At 42.5% G+C, this 23,742-nt stretch overlaps 1 protein-coding gene across 4 annotated transcripts in view; it reads right to left on the bottom strand.

Annotated features, from left to right (window-relative positions):
• Window positions 1–23,742, bottom strand: part of SH3KBP1 (SH3 domain containing kinase binding protein 1) — a 585,247-nt gene that overhangs the window by 75,095 nt on the left and 486,410 nt on the right. For all 4 annotated transcript variants that reach the window (XM_073565874.1, XM_073565873.1, XM_073565875.1 and 1 more), the window contains one exon: window positions 22,282–22,367. In XM_073565874.1, the coding sequence (XP_073421975.1) occupies window positions 22,282–22,367 (86 nt within the window). The remainder of the gene's footprint in view (window positions 1–22,281; window positions 22,368–23,742) is intronic.

Below are 23,742 nucleotides of genomic sequence, written 5' to 3'. Positions count from 1 at the left end.
AAATTAGCCCCCTAAAGTTGTAGTCCAGTTTCTCCTGAGTACGCTGGTACCCCATATGTGGGGAGGAACCACTGTTTAGGCACACGTCGGGGCTCGGAAGGGAAGTAGTGACGTTTTGAAACGCTGACTTGATGGAATGGTCTGCGGGCGTCATGTTACGTTTGCAGAGCCCCTGATGTGCCTAAACAGTAGAAACCCCCAACAAGTGACCCCATTTTGGAAAATAGACCCCCCAAGGAACTTATCTAGATGCATAGTGAGCACTTTGAACCCCCAAGTAATTCACAGAAGTTTATAATGCAGAGCCATCAGTCAGTGGCGGCGGCCGATCGGTGCCGTCAGTCAGTGGAGGGGTCTCATCGGTGTCTGCAGCCATGGCCGATGCTATTGCAGCATCGGCCATGGCTTGATTGTAATATTTCACCAAATCTCATTGGTGAAATATTACAATCGCACTGCGCATGCGCCTGCCATTTTCCAAGATGGCGGCACCCATGAGCCGGGATGGCGGGACATCGGGAGCCAGAGCGGGACTTGGAGGCACCGTGGGGGGTGATCGAACTGTGGGGGGGAGCGGAGGGAAGGGGAGGGGGAGCAGATTGTGACGGCGGCCGATTGCTGCCGTCAGTCTGCGGCGGGGGCCAATCGCCCCCGCCAGCCGGTGTGGGGGGGTCTGATTAGTGTCTCCAGCCATGGCCGATGCTAGTTGTAAGATTTCATCAAATTTCATTAATGAAATATTACTATCGCTCTGATTGGCTGTTTCATTTTCAACAGCCAATCAGAGCGATCGTAGACACGTGGGGGCTAAGCCACTCCCCAGTGGTGAAGTATAAAGGGTCCTGTGTGTGCGGGTCGGGTGACCTTTCATTGACCCCGGTCACCTGACCCGCAGGAGGCTGATTTATACCATGACGCCTACGTAGGCGTCATGGGTCGGGAAGGGGTAAATGTCTCATACAGGAGAAAACCTGTTCTAAGCTATTGTATATTGCTGCCTACTTAAGACTGATCAATGTCATACAGGGGAAGAAGTACACACCCCGAAGGATAAATTTGTTGGGCTGCTCACACTGCTGTCCACTATGCCTACCTGATTTATTACTGAAGATACCAGGGTTGCTGAGGTAAGAGGTGGCTGCCAACACTGCTTCTTCATCCTATTTACCTGAATTAATACTGGAGATATCAGGGGCGCTGAGGTAAGAAAAGGCTGTTCACACTGCTGTCTACCATCTGAATTCTGAGTGGCATATCAATTCTACTGTGATAACCTTCCTAGTGTGATCTGCTAATTAAATGTATTTTGGAACGGAGTTAAATTGTCATGTACTTTATTTTTTTTTCTATTCCTGGAGATCTCCTTTAAGGTCCATTAAAAAGAATATAATATATTTTCAGAGATTCAGATAAAATGCTAAAAACATTGGGCAGTTGCTTACCGTATATTATTACTTATATGCTGTGACACATTTATTAAGTGTTTTGTTTTTTTTTACAATGTCATGCTTGCCACAAGACGATTTCTCAACATGCAGAACTATGCTGCTTTTAGTGATATGAATAAGAAGTTTTTAAGTTACATTTTTAGAAACGTCTATTAGACATGCAAAACATAGATCAAATGTAAGGGGGTACCATATAGAAAAGTGACCACTTGTGCTGGTTACTAAAGAAAACTGTTTAAATGAGCTTGAAAATTATAGTAGATTAATAGAAAGCCATTCTAAATACTTTCAGATCTTTTCTCATCTAAAGCCACCCGACATTGTTAATGAAGTAAAAGAAAATCAACTCAGCATTCAACATCCTAATAACTGGAATGATGGCAACTCATGGAATAATTGTGCAGGCTTACACAATATACCCATGTGAAAATGGAGACATTTTAGCAAAGATTTTAGAAATGAACAAAACTTTGATGCAAAAAACATCTACAATGATAAATCAGAATGGCAGCAGGAGAGACACTGTTGAGCTACCAGCAGGGGTCTTCTGTATTGCAATTATATGACAATGTGGACCCTAAAAACCATCTAGAGCAGAGTTTGCACTTACAATGGGATGGACGTTTGCCACTTCAAACATGCAGTCTACAACTACAGCATACACACTCATGGAAGAGGTAGAAAGCCTTACCCTCATCAAGTGAAGAAGAGTAGTTACCCATAGTAAAGAGATGAATGTGAAGAAAGCTTGATGGAAAATGAACGGGAAAAAGAAGCATCACTTATAATGGTAGAATTGATAGAACCATACACAAAGTTGAGAAGAGAACAATGTGTGACAGCTACAGAGACAGAACTATTACCCCTTTCTCCACAAGAACTGTATATTTCATCAGAACCTGGAGTAGGATGTGAATTTTCTTGACATTTTTAGCCATCGGAGGCATGGGTGAAACTCCATATTGAAGGGAAAAAAAATATATAACAACATGTAAAAGATCAGAGGAGGCCAAAATGTCTCTGGTTTTAACTCTATTGGATCAATGGGGTCCTGTGGACAAGTTTTTCATATGCATTGTAGGCTTTCATGATAAATATGGAGGTCTTATTTTTTGAGATTAAGATATACCGTATATATCTAATAGTATAATTGTATTGTTTAAGATTATTGAACTTGTTTTTTACTATGTATACCCGTTTTCACATGTAAAGCGCCATGGAATAAATGGTGCTATAATAATAAATAATAATAGTAGAATCGTCTAGAACTAATAGTAAATTCCAGAATTTAACTGTGAGCCCATAAAATGCTGGTTGCCTAGCTAGTAGAATATGATTTGTCATCATGATAGCCAAGTCTAAACAAAGCTATTATTAATAATACACTAAGGTATACGAGCTTACATTTTATGGTTCCCACCTACAGGGTACGCCTTGTCAAGGCAGAGGAGTTCCATATTCATTTATACCTTGCGAGTGCCCAATTGTACCTTCTCCATACCTTACTACACTCAGCGCTAATGCACTTGTTGATTTGCACATTATTGCAGTCACAGCAGCTTGGCCTTGTTCATATTGGATATATTTTGCCACGAGGTGCTTGTCACTTTTATTTTTTGTAAAATGTAGTTACCATTATATTAAATGCTATTAACAGAATTTGTTTTTATCTCGTCAAAACGTGTCATTTGCAAATCATGCTGCTCAGCATGCCGGCGCAGCTTACTGCCACACCGTGGCTACAACTGACTGCAATGTGACAGCATCATCGGCCGGTGTATTTTACTGTAAGCTCTACACATATTTGCTGAAATCTAAACACTCCTTTAAGAATAACAAAGTGTCATACTTTTATCTGTCACTAATTATTCTTTTATATTTATTTTAATACATTATTATTATATTTACCAATTTTTCTATCACTGGATCATCTGTCTTCATTCTATGTGACATATTATTAATAATAAAAGTAGCATTATAAAAAAAAAGTGCAAAAAATGAATTATTGGCTTGCTATTTCTCTCTGTTTTGAGGTTCGCCATGATCTTTGTGCAGCACAATTACAATGATTTGGAATAATATGCCCCATAGGAAATAGTATGGTACAAAAAGACAGATCGCTTCGTTCTGCTCTGATTAGGACTCCCACTCAATGCGCATTTCAATGTGGTTACTGATTGTTCTGCACAAAGTAGCTTTATTGCAGACTAAGAGAGGAAGTTATGTATGTATATTATATTGAATTGCATTATTTCTATCTGTCAATATTGCAGAAATAGGAGAAATGTATTGTCAGATATCATTAATGTGGCAAACTGTCTATAAAGAAGCTATTTGTATCTTACAATACAAGTGTTGTACAGTCATGGCCGAAAGAGTTGGCACATTTGAAATAGTTCTAGAAAATGAAGTATTTAGTAACATAGTAACATAGTAATTAAGGTTGAAGGGAGACTTTAAGTCCATCTAGTTCAACCCATATCCTATCCTAACTTGCCCTAACATGTTGATCCAGAGGAAGGCAAAAAAAACCCATGTGGCAACAGTAAGCTTCACATTGGGGAAAAAAATTCCTTCCCGACTCCACATACGGCAATCAGACTAGCTCCCTGGATCAACGCAATATTAAGGAGACTAGTGTATATACCCTGTAATATTATACTTTTCAAGAAAGGCATCCAGTCCCTTCTTAAATTTTAGTAGTGAATCACTCATTACAACATCACATGGCAGAGAGTTCCATAGTCTCACTGCTCTTACAGTAAAGAATCCGCGTCTGTGAGTATGCTTAAACCTTCTTTCCTCCAGACGTAGAGGATGCCCCCTTGTCCCCGTCACAGGTCTAAGAGTAAAAAGATCATTAGAAAGGTCTTTGTATTGTCCCCACATATATTTATACATTGTAATAAGATCACCCCTAAGCCTTCGATTCTCCAAACTAAATAACCCCAAGTGTAATAACCTGTCTTGGTATTGCAGACCCCCTAGTTCCCTAATAACCTTGGTCGCTCTTCTCTGCACCCGCTCCAGTTCAGCTATGTCTTTCTTATACACCGGAGACCAGAACTGTACACAGTATTCTAAGTGTGGTCGCACTAGTGACTTATATAGAGGTAAAATTATGTTCTCCTCATGAGCATCTATGCCTCTTTTAATGCATCCCATTATTTTATTTGCCTTTGCAGCAGCTGCTTGACTCTGGCCCCTAAATGTGAGTTTGTCGTCCACCCATACACCCAGGTCTTTTTCAGTGACTGTTTTGCCCAGTGTTTTACAATTAAGCACATAATTATACAACTTGTTCGTTCTACCCAAGTGCATGACCTTACATTTATCCCCATTAAAGCTCATTTGCCATTTATCAGCCCAAGCTTCTAGTTTACATAAATCCTCCTGTAATATAAAATTGTCCTCCTCTGTATTAATTACCCTGCAGAGTTTAGTGTCATCTGCAAATATTGAAATTCTACTCTCTATGCCCCCTACAAGGTCATTAATAAATATGTTAAAAAGAAGCGGGCCCAAAACTGACCCCTGTGGTAACCCACTGCTAACCGTGACCCAGTCCGAGTGTGCTCCATTAATAACCACCCTTTGTTTCCTATCCCTGAGCCAGCTCTTAACCCACCTACACATATTTTCCCCTATCCCCATTGTTCTCATTTTATGTATCAACCTTTTGTGTGGCACCGTATCAAAAGCTTTTGAAAAGTCCATGTACACCACGTCCACTGCATTCCCTTGGTCCAGTCCGGAACTTACCTCTTCATAAAAGCTTATCAGATTAGTCTGACAGGAACGGTCTCTTGTAAACCCATGTTGATATTGGGTCATAAGGTTATTCTTCTCCAGATACTCCAGTATAGTATCTCTTAGAAAACCCTCCAGGATTTTACCCACAGTTGAGGTTAAACTTACAGGCCTATAATTTCCAAGTTCAGTTTTTGTCCCCTTTTTGAATATTGGCACCACATTTGCTATACGCCAGTCCTGTGGCACAGACCCTGTTATTATGGAATCTTTAAAGATTAAAAATAGTGGTCTATCAATGACTGTGCTTAATTCCTGCAGTACTCGGGGGTGTATCCAGAAAATTATTGCAATTACACATGTTTTGATATACACATATTTATTTCCTTTGTATGTATTGGAACAGCACAAAAAAAAACAGAAAAGAAGACAAATTGTATATCATTTCACCCAGAACTCCAAAAATGGTCGGGACAAAATTGTTGGCAGCTTTCCAAAATTGAGGGTAAACCACTCAAACTCACGCCACTCTGTCCTCCGTGGCCTCTGGCTGTGATGTTCAGGTCAGAGGGCGCGATGACGTGGTTAGTGCAGTGGAACGGGACAGGTGAATATCTCAGGTGCCAGGGCCTGAGCCAGCGGTGACACCGGCAACTGTCCCCACATAACACTCCAGTGTCCCCGCCTGCTCAGGACACCTGCACCAGGCCCCCAGCAACGAGAGGTGACAATGTCTTTTTTTTATTTGCAGCCGTATATGCGGTCATAACCTTTATGGAGCATCTTATGGGGCATAATCTATGGAGCAGCATATGGGGCATAATCTATGGGGCAGCAGATGGGGAATAATCTATGGAGTATCTTATGGGGCAGCATATGGGGAATAATCTATGGAGCATTTTATGGGGCAGCATATGGGGCAAAATCTATGGAGCATCTTATGGGGTAGCATATAGGGCATAATCTATGGAGCATCTTCTGGGGCCACAACCTTTATGGAGCAGCATATGGGGCATATTATTCTCTGGAGCATCTTATGGGGCCATTATTAACCTTTGTGCAGCATTATATGGGGTGTATTTTGGTATTTTGCATGGAGCATCTTATGGAGCCATCATAAATTGTATGGAGCATTATATGGGGCTCCTGATTCAATATGGATATTCAAAAACATTTAACCTACTGATGTCTCAATTAAATTTACTTTTATTGGTATCTATTTTTATTTTTAACATTTACCAGTAGCTACTGCATTTTCCACCCTAGGCTTATACTCGAGTCAATAAGTTTTCCCAATTTTTTGTGGCAAAATTAGGGGAGTCGGCTTATACTCGGGTCGGCTTATACTCGAGTATATACGGTAATTGCAATTTATTTTTTTTGCAGAAATACTTTATTTTCTGGAACAATTTCAAGGGCAATAATACTTTTGGCTATGACTGTATTTGCGTGTTTAACACGTGAAATACTTCTATGTAAGTCAAATGATACATTTCCACAGCTAGCTCCAAACGAGAAAATATACAGTGGGTACGGAAAGTATTCAGATCCCTTTACATTTTTCACTCTTTGTTTCATTGCATCCATTTGGTAAATTCAAAAAAGTTCATTTTTTTTCTCATTAACGTACACTCTGCACCCCATCTTGACTGAAAAAAACAGAAAAGCAGACATTTTTGCAAATTTGTTAAAAAAGAAAAACTGAAATATCAAATGGTCATAAGTATTCAGACCCTGTGCTCAGATACTCATATTTAAGTCACATGCAGTCCATTTCCTTGTGATCCTCCTTGAGATGGTTCTACTCCTTCATTGGAGTCCAGCTGTGTTTAATTAAACTGATAGGACATGAGTTGTAAAGGCACACAACTGTCTATATAAGACCTTACAGCTCACAGTGCATGTCAGACCAAAAGAGAATCATGAGGTCAAAGGAACTGGCCAAGGAGCTCAGAGACAGAATTGTGGCAAGGCACAGATCTGGCCAAGGTTACAAAAGAATTTCTGAAGTACTCAAGGTTCCTAAGAACACAGTGGCCTCCATAATCCTTAATTAAATAGAAGAAGTTTGGGACCACCAGAAGTCTTCCTAGACCTGACTGTCCAGCCATACTGAGCAATCGTTGGAGAAGAGCTTTGGTGAGAGAGGTATAGAAGAACCCCAAGATCACTGTGGCTTGGCTCCACAAAGTCAACAATCCTCCACCAGTCAGGCCTTTATGGCAGACAGAAGCCTCTTCTCAGTGCAAGACATATGAAACTATGAGAAATAAGATTCTCTGGTCTGATGAGACGAAGACAGAACATTTTGGTGATAATTCCAAGCGGTATGTGTGGAGAAAACCAGGCACTGCTCATCATCTGACCAATGCAATCCCAACAGTAAAACATGGTGGTGGCAGCATCATGCTATGGGGGTATTTTTCAGCTTCAGGAACAGGACAACTGGTTACAACTGAAGGAAACATGAATGCGACCAAGTACAGAGATATCCTGGATGAAAACCTCTTTCAGAGTGCTCTGGACCTCAGACTTGGATGAAGGGTTCACTTTCCAACCAGACAATGACCCTAAGCACACAGCTAAAAAAACAAAGGAGTGGCTTCAGAACAACTCTGTGATCATTGACTGGCCCAGCCAGAGCCCTGACCTAAACCCAACTGAGCATCTCTGGAGAAACCTGAAAATGGTTTTCCACCAATGTTCACCATCCAACCTGACAGAACTGGAGAGGATCTGCAAGGAAGAATGGCAGAGGATCCTCAAATCCAGGTGTGAAAAATGTCATTAAGCTGGGGCTACATGTCAATTTTGCCACGTAAAAGGTAGCTCAGACAAAATCGCTCTACATCACAGTGTAACGCAGCAAGCTGCAAAAAGTCTGAAACAACTGGATTTTTTGAGACTTGTTCACAGTCGAGGTACTCTAGGAGTCTTAGTGATTTTCATTTGTTACAGCAATCAGCTGAGATTGGTAGAACTGCTTGTGCTTGGCCGCTACAAAGAAAATTCAGAATTACGTGCTGATCATTCAGGCACATAAGGGACCATGTACAAGGTGGCCAGGTCAACTTCATTGCAGCAGCCCTCTTGCCTGGCTACTAAAAAGGTATCTTGATGGCACAGAGAGGGAGGCTGTGACGCTAGTCACAACCCATGGCTAGGCTGTGAATAAGTGCAGTCAGACATTCCGGGGATAATACCAAAAGATCACGTAGTAAACTAAGGGAAAATACGAAGTCGCAAGTTAGGTCACATGCCAGGGTCAGAATGCCAGAGAAACAGCGGATAGGCAAAGGGGCAATAACAAAAGGGTAGTCTGAACACGATCCAAAGGTCAGCAACGGAATATCAGATGCAAAGGGGCAATAACAAATGGGTAGTCTGAACACGGTCCAAAGGTCAGCAGCAGAAGATCAGAACTTACAGCACAGGGTACAGGCGAACACACCAGACAGCACCATCTTAGAACAAGCTTTTGACTGGCAATGATCTGGGCCAGACAGCTCACCTAAATAACAGGGCAATTACCAAGAATATGGTGCACCTGTGGAAGTCTCTGCACCTCACAGTCAGATAGGTCAACTGAGCTGTCAATCAAAGTACAGACAGATCCGCAAGCCCCAGCACAGGATAGGATGCAAGCGTTGTGTATCAGAGTCCCAGTCACTCTGAGCAGAGTAATCATGACAGAGGCTCAAAATGAAACAAGTCATTTAGGCTATGGCTAGGTCAAGCAGACCTAGGATTTTTACAGGATGAAAATGATGAAATGATAAGACAGGATGTTGAGAAGGCCAAACTTTTAAATTCCTATTTTGCATCTGTTTTCTCTCAGAAAGGAAATGTAACATCAACTGTTCTTCACTGTCCTATTAAGGGAATAGAAGAATCCAGGATATCTATAAACAGAAAGATAGTGAGGAAACACTTAGCTAACCTAAATGAATTCAAGTCTCCAGGTCCAGATTAATTACACCCCAGAATACTGAAGGAGATAGCAGAATAAATTTTTGAACCCCTCTCCATAATCTTTGAAAATTCTTGGAGAACAGGAGAAGTCCCAGAAGACTGGAGAAGAGCAAATGTTCCTATCTTCAAAAAGGGGAAGAAGGTGGGCCCAGGCAACTATAGGCCAGTGAGTCTTACTTCTATACCAGGAAAGATCTTTGAACAAATTATTAAACAACATGTATGTCAGTACCTGGATAAGAATGAAGTGATTAAACAGAGTCAGCATGGGTTTGTAACTAATAAGTCATGTCAGACTAACTTAATTTCCTTCTATGACGGAATCACAGATTGGGTGGATCAAGGAAATGCTGTAGATATAGTATATCTTGACTTCAGCAAAGTATTTGACAAAGTATCTCATACAATCCTTATTGAAAAAATGACTAAGTATGGAATGGACAAGGCAACTGTAAGGTGGATTCATAACTGGCTTAGTGATCGGACCCAAAGAGTGGTCGTAAATGGCTGCACATCCAGTTGGAAGAATGTCTCAAGTGGGGTACCACAGGGCTCTGTCCTGGGCCCTGTATTGTTCAACATCTTTATGAACAATTTAGATGAAGGAATTGAGGGTAAACTGATTAAATTTGCTGATGACACAAAGCTAGGAGGGATAGCTAATACTAGAGAAGAAAGAGAGAGGATTCAAAAAGATATAAATAAACTGGAGCAGTGGGCAGCAAGTAACAGAATGGTTTTTAACAGGGAAAAATGCAAAGTACTACATCTGGGCAATAAAAATGAAAAAAGCATATACAGAATGGGAGGAATAGGGCTAAGCAACAGCACATGTGAAAAAGACTTGGGTATACTAATAGATCACAGACTGAATATGAGTCAACAGTGTGATGCAGCAGCAAAAAAGGCAAATGCAATTCTAGGATGTATTAACAGAAGCATATAGTCTGGATCACGTGAAGTCATTATTTCCCTCTACTCCTCTTTGGTCAGACCTCATCTGGAATATTGTGTCCAGTTTTGGGCGCCACATTTTAAAAAAGACATCAACAAACTGGAGCAAGTTCAGAAAAGAGCGACCAGAATGGTGACCGGTCTGCAAACCCTGTCTTATGAGGAAAGGTTGCAGGATTTGGGAATGTTTAGTTTGCAAAAGAGAAGACTGAGAGGAGACTTAATAGCTGTCTACAAATATCTAAAGGGCTGTCACATTGTAGAAGGATCATCTTTATTCTCATTTGCACAAGGAAAGACTAGAAGCAATGGGATGAAAAAAACTGTTTGACAGAGTGATCAATGAGTGGAACAGGCTGCCACGAGAAGTGGTGAGTTCTCCATCAATGGAAGTCTTCAAACAGAGGCTGGACAGACATCTGACTGGGATGATTTAGCGAATCCTGCTTTGAGCAGGGGGTTGGACCAGATGGCCCAGGAGGTCCCTTCCAACTCTACGATTCTATGATAAAGATCACTATGGTGCGGCTGCTACTCAGTAGCGTACGGCAGGTGAATGGGGCTGCATCACAAGCCATAGGGTAAAATTACTGCAATAAGCAAGTCACAATAAAGCTAACTGCATATGACTTTCTGTGACTTTCTTGTCGTGGCATGTTAAGGGTCGCTAAGGAAAACAATTCACTTACATTATACCAGGGGTCTCAAACTCGGCAGAGTAAATGGGCCGCACATAAACGGCCGCGATCAGTGCTAATGCCGATCGTGGCCGTTCAAATAGGTTGCCAGCTGCGATGTACAGCTTACCTCAGCGGATGATAGTGTTGGCTCTGCATGTGAGCTGGCGCTATCATCTCGCAGTACACGCACAGCCACAGTCACCTGCAAAATCCAGCAATGGGGGGGAAAGTCACGCCTCCGCTCTCTGAAGTCATTACACAGCGCCAGATTGATGTCATCACGCAGGGCCACAGCCACTATGTAGCGGCTCACTCCTCCTTTCTTCTAGCGTGAGCAGTGGCGTAACTACAAAGTTATGGACCCTGGTGCGAACTTTCAAATGGTGCCCATCCCATGCCAAAATACATGCACATCTCCGCTCAGCACACCTCGTACACGCACATCTCCACTCCACACACTTCATACACTTCGTACACACGCGGCTCCCCTCCATACACCTCGTACACACGCGGCTCCGCTCCGTACACCTCGTACACACACGGCTCCTCTCCGTACACCTCATACCACCCTGTAAACCCCTCCTGACCCCACACAGAAACTTAACCAGCACCATGACAACCAGTACAGACAAAGACAGTAGCGTTCTGCATACACTGAGGCCCCTGATAATGTGACCCCCTGACTCCTCCCCCTCCTGTGACCTCATCACAGGTCCTGGCACATAGAACACACAGGCATCGCGCGCTCCTTGATGGCTGCATGTCTTCCCTCTTCTACCTGCCTCAGGGAGTGAGACATGTGGTGCACCGCGGGTCGCAGATGACTGCCTCAGGGGCCGCATGCGGCCCGTGGGCCGCGTGTTTGAGACCTCTGCATTATACTATGATGTACCAGCAGCAAAGAGAAAACTTTGGCCGCATGGCTTGGCTGTGTAGAGCTAGCTTTCTTTAAACTCACTCAGCTTTGGTTCTGCCTGGAATAGCTGACTTTAGATAACAACTGACTGAGATCAACTGTAAGGCCGGGATCACACGTGTGAGAAACTCGGACGAGTCTCGCATCTTAATAACCGGCACCCCAGAGCGGAACGTGCGGCCGCATAGCAATACATGCAGCCGCACGCTCCACTCCCGACAAGACAAGATTGAATTCAGGATTAAAGGGATTGCCCATTTTCAGGTCCAGTTGTCCCTCTGGCTTGTAATATACATTTCTTAGTCGTCTCTGTTTCTCTCCACCAGCATTTTATTTACATGCATGTAGCGCTGACATGTCATTTACAAGATGTGACCCCCTGCAGCCAATCACTGATCATGCCAATGCAGACAGCACAAGACTGCTCAGGCCAGCTATTGGCTGCAGTGGTCATGTGTTATAGATGTGATGTCACGGCTGCACCTGACAAACAAATGTCGGGGAAGAGAGGACATGCAGCACAGGCTTCGACAGATAAGCAATGATTATTGATTCATTTTAAAGCATTACCAGCCTAGGGGGTCAGACTAACAACCGGCAACCCTTTGAAAATCATTTGTAAAAGCTGCCATACACAATCCATCTAAATTAATATATTAGATGAATGAATACAAATATAATAATATGTGCCAGGCCCAGATATCCAATATACATGCCATATGAAGCACCACTATAGCAGGATTATGTTTTGTGTCTTGTTCTGCTCACACAGGCCATTGATGCATTGTACAGTAATGTAAGGCTGGTAAGATCATGGCGTACCTCTAGACTGACGATTTTATGTTCCAAGTAAACTTTTCATCCACTTTCCGGATTCCCAAGATACTCTACTCCGAATTGTAGCTGAATAAAAATTCCATTTTATCTTTTTATATTTAACACACAAGACTTAAAAGAATTATAAGGATAAATGAAGCAACAAACTGGCAGGAATACAGAATATTCATGGGGAGAAGGGCGGGTGGCACTCAGGGAATTCGACACAGCCGCATTTCTTCAGAGTCATTTCTTTGGGGACATTCTGTTTCATGTATTACAAGTCATTTACATTCTACATACTTGTAGCTGCTGCAGGATCAGCAGGCTGTACCTAATGTAGAAATACCTTCCTTCTACTGCCAATCTGATAAGCATGCACATAGAATATTACCTATTTATTACTATGTGTATGATAACCCAATGTGGACATATAAGTATTGCAGTGTGTGTATAAGCTCCTAAACTTATAACAGCAATCTGAATATTTTATAAAGTATGTCCCCGGAGTTTATATGTAGCAAGAAGACTGCGTTACGACTATGACCCCCTTCTCTTTCCTTCCTTCCATCCTTAGGAATCTACTCATTAACAATTTGCAGGAATATTATTTTCGCACATTCCCAATTTACATTTTTTTTTCTCATGAGTTTTTTAATTTTTGATCTACAGAAATCACATCCTTTATTAAAACAGACTGGGCTGCAGAGCTTCATGCTAGAAAAATAGGATGGTGTCATTTAGATTAGCAGTAGTACTAAATAAGATATAATCATGGGAAGATTTAACATTGGATCCTGTCATTGCAATGAAAAAAAAAAAACCTTACCTGGCAGGCGAGAAAGGAAGATTTGGTCTTACTGCTCGTAGCTGCAGAGTAACAAAGTGTCTGTTACACCACTGAGTGACTTGAGCAGATGACACTGGAGAAGTGACACAAGTCTGACATGATCTGTTTACCAGAGACCTTGTCTCCCTGCGCAGCGCCTGCAGCACAGCACCCGCTCTGCCCCATCACTCTACACACAGAGATTAATGCTGGATTACATTGCAAATTGTTAAACTCTCAATTATACATGATCCATATTTCAGCTATAACTTTTAGCAGCCCATTACATAACCCCCCCAAAAAAACATGCTACCCTAGGAAATGGCATCATTAGTTGTTCCCTAAAGTCATTTAAAAGAGCAGCGCTGCAGAGACTTTTAGGTGTTACATAATATGGCATCATTATTATGTCAATAAATGGCTGCTATAATTTTTTGCCATAAGGGGGTAATTATTTTACATACTGTCAATTCATGATGTAATTGTTACCACCAAGTGGCAATAGCCCTTCTGAGGCTACAGTGCCTTTTCCCAACAGAAGACGATGGCATACAAATTTCTCTGATCGAAGTTTTCCCACAAATAATCGAATAATCGGACGTGTTGAAGCATGGAATTCCAGAGGATGGGGGATATTCGGGAGAAATCTTGGAGGCGGTTGTGTGAGGAACGAATAAGTGTGGAGGAGAGTAGGAGGTCTTGGGAGGATAGAAGATTACGTGAGGGATGATATTGGGAGATTAGTTCAGAGATCTAGGAAGGGGACAGGTTGTGGATGGCTTTGTAGGTCAGTATTAGTAGTTTGAACTGGATTTGTTGGGGAATTGGGAGCCAGTGGAGGGATTTGCAAAGGGGAGAGACAGGGGAGTAGCGGGGAGAGAGGTGGATTAGTCGGGCGGCAGAGTTGAGGACAGACTGGAGTGGTGCAAGAGAGTTAACAAGGAGGCCACAAAGGAGAGTGTTGCAGTAGTCAAAGCGAGAAATGATTAGGGAATGTACATTGACTTTTTTTTTTTTATCGGGCAGAGAAAGAAAAATCGCACCATGCCTGTGTTTGATCTTATATTCGGATCGCAGTCGGCCATCCAAGTCAGTGAGTGCGTGGAAAACATCGGACTGCACTTGGATTACATTTGAGTGGCGTCCGATATCCACTGACTGACAGAATGGAGAAGACCAGAGTGTGGTTTGAATAATTAACTCCATTCTCTTGGATGAGAGAATCTACGATCGTATGCACCTGCCCAAAGGAAACTCTTATTTCTTAATGCACAATTTAAGTAAAATTTATACCGCCTCATAGTGCACCGAAAAAAAAAAAATTCCACTGAGAGGCAGCTCCATGTAATGCCACAGCTTTTCAACACAGTTTGAAACGTTGCTGTGCTGTCCACTCATGCTTTGGTGCAGCATGTGAGGGTAAGAATACAAAATCTTCAGTTTTTTAGCACAAAACAAGTGTTGTTCATTAATAGAGGAAATTATTGCAGTCCCACGGTGAATGGAAGTAGAACAACTTAAAAAAGGATTTGTAGATGAGAGAGAAGAAACAGACTCCACACTAAGAAGTGATGGAGAGAGAAGGGAGAGAGCCCTGTAGCAATCATCATGAGGAAGCTTCCAAGCAGACATTGATTTAGTAGTGGAGTCAGACCACCCAGTGATGATCACACCATTACTCAGCAGGAAACAAGATGGGCTCACGACTGTCCGTGTGTTTTTTGTATGCCAGTGAGCATGGTAGTCTATGGGTGATGAATGGCTGATTGATGGCCACCACTAGTGTACCTGTTGGATGTGTACAGCTTTGTGTTTGCTTACCAACATGGGATATGTAAAGTTTAAAAACAAGTTAAAGCGGTAATTCAGAAATAATTTTTATTTTAGCATAAGCTTAAAGACATGGAAATGTTCAAGGCTGCAGTGGTCATGTCACAACTAAAGTCAACAAGACTGCTGCAGCTAATCACTAGACTCAGACTCTGGTGCCCTCTACATTGGCATTACCTCTGACCTCAGTGATTGGCTGCATGCGAGCTGTAGTAGTGATCTGATGTCACCACTGCAGACCGTCAAAAAAAAGACAGGCCAGAGGCAGAGAGGCGGCGCTGGACCTGGGGAGGGTGACTGTAGCTGAGATTGCTATTTTCTACATCTGTAAGCCCATTCTGAAATAAAAATGAATCCAAAAAACACAATAAAGTAAGAACAATTGTTTTCTATAAATCAGAATTGTCCATGTGCTACAGTTTTATTGGGGTCTTCCATGTCAATGCACCACTAAAGGTTTCATACTGTTATTTTTACAATACAATGTGCTGGAAATCTATTACATACTAATTACCCGTGATGAGACGGCAGACAGCATTATCCACATCTGAAAGAGTCACCATTTTTATTTCCACTGCTGTATTCCATGAGTATAAATATGAAATTGACATTTCTTTGATTTAGCAAAATGATTTAAGATATGCGGAAATGTTCCACTTACAAAGTAATATCTGGCTTTTATTCAAAAATGAAGTCACCTCAAAGACTAGAACAGTCCTAAAATACACTACTCCGGGAAATATTATATATGAAACACCATCTCATATATCATTACAAGGCCATTAAGGGATTACAACTGCATGAAAGTCTGGGGCCAGAAAGTTAAGCGTTATATTACTGGCACAAGTTGGTTAAAGGGATTGATCGAATTCTGTAGAAAGTTGCTACTGGCAGTAATAGTCCTGAAATAATGAAACCATATATACTCACGCTCCGTCCCAGACCCAGCGCGGCATCCCCAATGGTCAGTGTGCTGCTTACTTTGGCTGCAGATGTCACAGTCCGTGTGCCATGTCTACAGCCAATCACTGGCCTCTGTTATCTTCCTGTATAAAGCCTAGGTCAATGATTGGCTGCAGATATCACATGTGGTATATAGGATGTGAAATCTGAAACCAAAGCAATAGCACACCGGTGGGAGCAGCGTTGGGATGGAGGTGAAGTATACATGGCTTCATTATTTCAGCACTATTGCTGCCACTGGCAATTTTTTATATAACTTGGACAATCCCTTTAACAATTCAGAATATGTCTTCATACCGGACCAGTTTATTGTCAGCTATTCAAATTACAGCCAAGAAAATCCTGGATGATACTATAAGAAATCATGTGGATTTTGCCATGGATTTTACCGGCTTCCATACAATTGGTTAACTAACCTTTCACAGAAGGAATCTACTATATTTACAAACATACACATGCCCTTAGGCTATGTGCACATGTTGCGGAATTCCCGCGGGAATTCCGGAATTCCATTCCGCGGGAAAATCGCATTTTAAATTCCCGCGGAAAAACTAGCGATTTGAAAGCGTAATTAGCTTGCAGAATGCTAGCGTTTTCCAAGCAATCTATAGCATCGCTTGGATAACTGATTCACAGGTTGGTCACACTTGTCAAACATAGTGTTTGACGAGTGTGACCAACTTTTACTATTGAGGCTGCCTATGCAGCATCAGTAGTAAAAAGATCTAATGTTAAAATGAATTAAAAAAAAATAAAAAAAATAGGGTTATATTCACCTTCCGGTGTCCCGCGCAGCCTTCCCGGGCCTCAGCGATGCTCCCGTTCCCAGTAATGCCTTGTGAGACCTTTGATGGCGTCGCGGTCTCGCGATACTGTAGCGATCTCGCGAGGAATAGGGACCGCTACAGTATCGCGAGACCGAGATATCATCAAAGGTCTCACAAGGCATTACTGGGAACGGGAGCATCGCTGAGGCCCGGGAAGGCTGCGTGGGATGCTGGAAGGTGAATATAACCCGATTTTTCATTTTTTATTCTTTTTTTCACAGGGATATGGTACCCACAGCCTGGAGGACAGTCTCCTCTCCTCCACCTCCTGGGTACCATCCGCAAATGTTCTGCTTACTTTTCGCATGGTGGGCACAGCCACATGCGGAAAGTAAGCAGAACAATGAATTCCTATGTGGGCAGAATCCCCGCAATTCCGCAAAATTAATGAGCATGCTGCGTATTTTTCCGCGATGCGATTCCGGAATTCTGCGATTACGGAATCCCATAGGATTGCATGTGATGCTGTTTTTTTGCATTTTCGCGGCAAAAATGCGCGTTAAAAACCGCTGCGAAAAAAACGCGACGTGTGAACCCAGCCTTAAAGTTTCACTAGATTTTGTAAATTTAAACCAAGTACCTTCTCTTATTGGAGCTGCTCCACTAATAATGGAACAGGTTTTGTTTTTCTTTTCTGCCCCGCAGTTACAAAGTTATACACACTGGTAATAAATTCCCTTCGACCAACTGGGCGTCTACCATAAAAATGCTCTGTGGGCATAGCTGTGTTCTGATTGGCCAACATCAGAGGGGAAAAAAGGAGACGCCCACAGAGAAGTTCTGTGGTACAAGCCCAGTTGGTTGAAGGGAAAAAGTGCACCATTACTACCTAGGGACAAGACTTTGAAGCGGAAGGGTAAGGTATATAAAAAAAACTGTTCTATAATCAGGGAAGCAGAACAAATTGGAGAAGGTCCTCAGTTTCAGTTTAAATAAAAAAAATGCAATGAAAGGTCATCTTTAAATTCAAGTAGATTCAGATGTGAATGTGGCCTTACTACTTACTAGAAAATATAAAACAACACCATACGGAACCAAATATATATCCCAATAGAGTCGCCCACTTTATAGTGTCGACTCAATGGCAAAGAAGAATGGACACTCCAGCATAACATATTACACAGGGAGAAATGGAGTACGAGTCCAATATCATAAAAAATGACAAGATTTATTAAACATGTAGTACTGACAAATTACATACATATATGACAAAAATGAAGGATCAGATAATGTCCGCTGCTTATTAGTCCTACAGATTTCAATATAAAGTGCTTAGTGGTTATGATGGATATGGGCCATACATTAGGGATAAAGAAGTATGGAGAGATCCTAACAGGTGGGCATCCTGATAAAATCCCACTGGGATTTTATCAGGATGCCCACCTGTTAGGATCTCTCCATACTTCTTTATCCCTAATGTATGGCCCATATCCATCATAACCACTAAGCACTTTATATTGAAATCTGTAGGACTAATAAGCAGCGGACATTATCTGATCCTTCATTTTTGTCATATATGTATGTAATTTGTCAGTACTACATGTTTAATAAATCTTGTCATTTTTTATGATATTGGACTCGTACTCCATTTCTCCCTGTGTAATACTTACTAGAAAAGTTGCTCTTGAGCACAGTTTTCATCACCTTTTAAGCTGGGGTAACATGAGCGAAGATTCTCTCATGTGAGCAAATCGGGTAGATTATGCAAATGACACTCAGCAAAAACTCGGTCAGAGTTTGATCCGAGTGTCATCTTAGTGTGATCCAATTCTCTGGCATGCAAGAATTGCAGAACAGGTGTCGAGAAGATGGAGAACTTAATTTATCCACCTTCTCCATTGTCTGAGTCCACGGATGCCGGACTGCATTTCACCCATACCCAGACATGAATCGGTGGGCACAATCTGAATTCCGGAGCGACTCGCAGCATGAGAAAAAAATAGCAGGTCTGTTCTGCTCTACACTATAAATTGGTTCAAGAGCGTTCTGATAAAACATCGGATATCACTTGGTCGTGTTATACTCTCATGTGAGGGAGGCCTAACAATGTTACTTAAAAGTGAGACGCCATCAGAGCGCAAAGATTACTACAATGTAGAGTAGCACCACCATTATGTCATTTACATGTCTTATTACTATGTAATTACTACAGGGTATATGATCATTTTGTTTTTTTTCTTGGGTATTGTCTGTGAAATGGCCACTGTGTGAACATGCTCCTACACATTGCCGGTATACCAACTAATGCTTCTACTCATTGCTTTGACTTTGCAGTAAAATACTGTGGAAATAAAACTGTTCTGAAAACTGTCTAATAAAAAATTGCTTGTGCTGCCACCGTAACTAACCAGAGGGAAATTTTCATTTTTCAGAAGCAGAATTTAATATGAAAGCTATGTTGCAATTGGTTACTATGGACAACAAAGACCTGCGGCAAAACGATCTTAAATAAAAAATGTTCTTGCTACCCACAGCAACCAATCACACTGCAGCTATCAAATGACCAGCTGGCAACAAAGACACAAGTTCCTTGATTCATTAAAGCTTTTACACCAGACGTATGGCTTAAAAAGCTCTGAAAAGCTGCAATACTTTAGCACAACACCAAAGTACAAAAATGTATAAAATTTTGGTGATTTCATGCCAAATTTGTCCAGCTCCAAGGGAGTGGAAGAACCAGGAGGGGGAGACACGCGAGCAGGGCAATCCCCGCTCTTCATGTTTATGCCTGGAGTAAGGATTCTCGTCCTGCAGAAGGATTTATGGTGAGGAGAACATGGAGGAGCCTGCCTCATCCTTCATTAAGAGTCGTGCCTTGAACACGATCCACTCAGTCCTTAGCCCCCTTCTCTTCTCTCTCTACATCACCCCAATTGGATAGACCATCAGCAGATTTGGCTTTCAGTGCCATCTTTATGCTGATAACACACAACTATACACGTCATCCCCTGACTTTACCCCCACTGTACTACAGAACACCAGTGTCTGTCTGTCCGCAGACTCCAACATCATGTCCACTCTCTATCTGAAACACAACCTTTCCAAAACTGCACATCTCATCTCGCCATCTAATGACCTCCCTGAAGCCAATATCTCCCTTTGCGTGTGGCACCATAATAACGCCCTGGCAGCAGGCACGCTGTCTGGTTGTTATGTTTGACAGCAATCTTTCTTTCACCTCCCAAATACAATCTCTTGCCCGCTCTTGCCTCTTACACCTAAAGAACATCTCTAGAATCCGCCCCTTTCTCACCATGGAACCAACAACAACCCTCACTGTTGCCCTGATCTACTCCCGCCTTGACTACTGTAATGCTGTATTAATTGGCCTCCCCCTCACTCAACTTTCCCCTCTCCAATCCAGCCTTATTGCAGCAGACAGGGTCGTCTATCTGGCTAATCGGTACTCAGACGCCTCTGCTCTTTGCCAGTCATTGCACTGGCTGCCCATACATTACAGGATCCAATTTAAACTGCTTATTCTCACCCACAAAGTTCTCTATAATGCAGCACACCCCCGTACATCTCCTCCTTCATTTCTGTTTATCGACCCAACCCCTTGTTACGCTCCGCAAGCAACTTTTGACTAACATTTGCATTAATCCGTACCTCCCACTCCCGGCTCCAAAACTTCTCATGAGATGCACCAATCCTCTGGAATGCTCTACTTCAAGAAATCAGAACTAACCACAAATGATACAGTTTTAGGTGCTCCCTAAAAACACATCTGTGTACAGCGGCCTATCATGTTCCCTAATCGAAGTCCATATATATATATATATATATACACTCACTGGCCACTTTATTAGGTACACCTGTCCAACTGTGTGTTAAGACTTAATTTCTAATCAGCCAATCACATGGCGGCAACTCAGTGCATTTAGGCATGTAGACATGGTCAAGACAATCTCCTGCAGTTCAAACCGAGCATCAGTATGGGGAAGAAAGGTGATTTGAGTGCCTTTGAACGTGGCATGATTGTTGGTGCCAGATGGGCTGGTCTGAGTATTTCAGAAACTGCTGATCTACTGGGATTTCCACGCACAACCATCTCTAGGGTTTACAGAGAATGGTCCGAAAAAGAAAAAAAATCCAGTGAGCGGCAGTTCTGTGGCCGGAAATGCCTTGTTGATGCCAGAGGTCAGAGGAGAATGGGCATACTGGTTCGAGCTGATAGAAAGGCAACAGTGACTCAAATTGCCACCCGTTACAACCAAGGTAGGCAGAAGAGCATCTCTGAACGCACAGTGCGTCGAACTTTGAGGCAGATGGGCTACAGCAGCAGAAGACCACACTGGGTACCACTCCTCTCAGCTAAGAACAGGCATCTGATGGCTACTTTCAGCAGGATAATGCGCCATGTCATAAAGCTCGAATCATCTCAGATTGGTTTCTTGAACATGACAATGAGTTCACTGTACTCAAATGGCCTCCTCAGTCACCAGATCTCAATCCAATAGAGCATCTTTGGGATGTGGTGGAACGGGAGATTCGCATCAGGGATGTGCAGCCGACAAATCTGCGCCAACTGTGTGATGCCATCATGTCAATATGGTCCAAAATCTCTGAGGAATGCTTCCAGCACCTTGTTGAATCTCTGCCACGAAGAATTGAGGCAGTTCTGAAGGCAAAAGGGGGTCCAACCCGTTACTAGCATGGTGTACCTAATAAAGTGGCCAGTGAGTGTATATATAGCCCACTCACTTTCTCTGAACATAACTCTCCATCAATTTCCTCAGCACCCAAAAGCACCCCACATACTGGCTGGTGACCACCTCATTTAGTCTTTATCAGAATATGTCAGCGCTATATAAATAAACATTGTTATTGTTATTATTATTATTATCTATTACACGGATAGGTCATCAATCTCATATGCCTGGAGCACAAGTACTATTTATACCAACAAAGCTTGGATTTTAAAATCCCAAGCAAGCATATGCCAGTGACATAGAAGAAGAAATGTGAGAACCAGTCTTAGAATGTTATATGTATTACTTGTAAGGATGCACAATCCCAGCTAATCCTGCTATACAGATCCCTCTCGAAATGTCAGAGGCTCATCCCCTGCAGATGACGGCACTCTTGCATACATCTATTGTAGGAATGTCCTGCCAGTGTTTTGGTTAGTAGTATTCCCCAGATGTGCCTTTACTTGTGTAGCGCTTTGTATGCAGACCCTACAGGGGTTTAGTAATGGAGTAGGCTGATATTTAGGAGGTGCATGAATCTGTCAGTGTGTGTGACTGAGCTGGGACTCTATTTATAACCAGGCATTAATACATTCAGGACTTACCAATGTCATTGCTCTTGTCTGACGAGTCTCTGTCGGGAGTGCTGGATACAGTACTGATTCCCACCTCGGCCTTCGGACTGTCACTCCTATTTATCAAGACAGCCAAACATTAGCAAACTAAGATATTAGCCTGTGCTCACATGTCACAAAGTAACAAACATATTCTCTAAAGCCACATGTCTGCCATTCTTTCTATATGAACGTGTTGAATGCACAATATGGAGTTCTAGTATTTTAACATTCTCAAACTGACAATCTTGTTTGGAGCCACTGTAAGAACAAATCAACTGTGCAATTTACGTCAGGAATGAAGCCACTGTCAATCCTTTAGTGTGCGGCTTGTTAATGGGGTGGTCTGACATCCAAAGTAATTTTCATCCTAAATCCCTATCTATTCAATGCCATAATCTAAACTAATTTCTAATATACTTGAACTGAAAATTCTCTACCATTCCTTAACTACACTATCGAACTGCTTTTCTTTTTTTTTTACTACTTCCTTTTTTCCCAATGCTCTATTTGAGAATTGTAGTGCATGCTGGGATACTTTACTAGCACGTCGTCAGGGGGAAGAGGCTGTGGTCGCTGCCGTAGCCTCTGTCCCCACCCTGTAACAAAAGCGTCATCAAGGGCTGGGCTAGTTCCTGTGTGCTGTGCACTGTGCAGAATAACAGTGCACTCTCTGTTGCTGGCTCAGATCAGCAATAATGAGCTGGCCACAGATCGCACTGTTAGTGTGTGCTCTAAGACTAACTGCATGCAGTGACGGCGTTGGTCTCTGCATTCCAGGTAGTTTTAGAGCACACACTAACAGTGCGCTCTGTGGCCAGCTCATTATTGCTGATCTGAGCCAGCAACAGAGAGTGCACTGTCATTCTGGAAATTGCACAGCATACAGTGAATAGACGAACCCTTGAAACGAGTGTCATTTATGACCACAGTCTCTGTCCCCTGATGACGCTTCGTTTGAGTGTCCAACCATGCACTGGGATTTTTCACATGAAGTGACATTGAAAAAGCAAGTAGAAAAAAAGAAAGAAAAGCAGAAGAATAGATCTTGGTTTCGCCACTCTACCCCATTGTCCCTTTTGTAGTTAAGCCGGCTGTAGAGGCGTTATGTCTGCTCCTGAAACAATTGTAACATAGGATCAGGGTTGGACTGGCCCACCGGAGAACTGGAGGATTCTCCGGTGGGCCCAGGCATAGGCAGCTGCTGCCTAGGGCCCCCACTGCTCCTAGGGCCTCCAACCAGTGAGTAGCTGCTATGCAGGAAGCTGAAGACAACTGCTGAGGCTAAAAGCTGTTCCTGCTGCTAAAGAGAAATGAATATTCACTGTTCTCCACGCCCCCATGGGCGTGGAAAGGGGTGGATATTAATCTCACTTTAGCAGCCGGCAGTGTTTGACACAGTCTGCAGAGTGAACATAAGTCACTGTGCCAGCACTGTGCATACCAACCGCT

The sequence above is a fragment of the Dendrobates tinctorius genome, unplaced genomic scaffold, assembly GCF_039654945.1.
Source record: "Dendrobates tinctorius isolate UK_male_01 unplaced genomic scaffold, ASM3965494v1 ptg000016l, whole genome shotgun sequence".
Classification (NCBI taxonomy): Eukaryota; Metazoa; Chordata; class Amphibia; order Anura; family Dendrobatidae; genus Dendrobates; species Dendrobates tinctorius.
The sequence above is the reverse complement of the archived record's forward strand: the minus strand, read 5'-3'. Positions and strand labels throughout refer to the sequence as shown.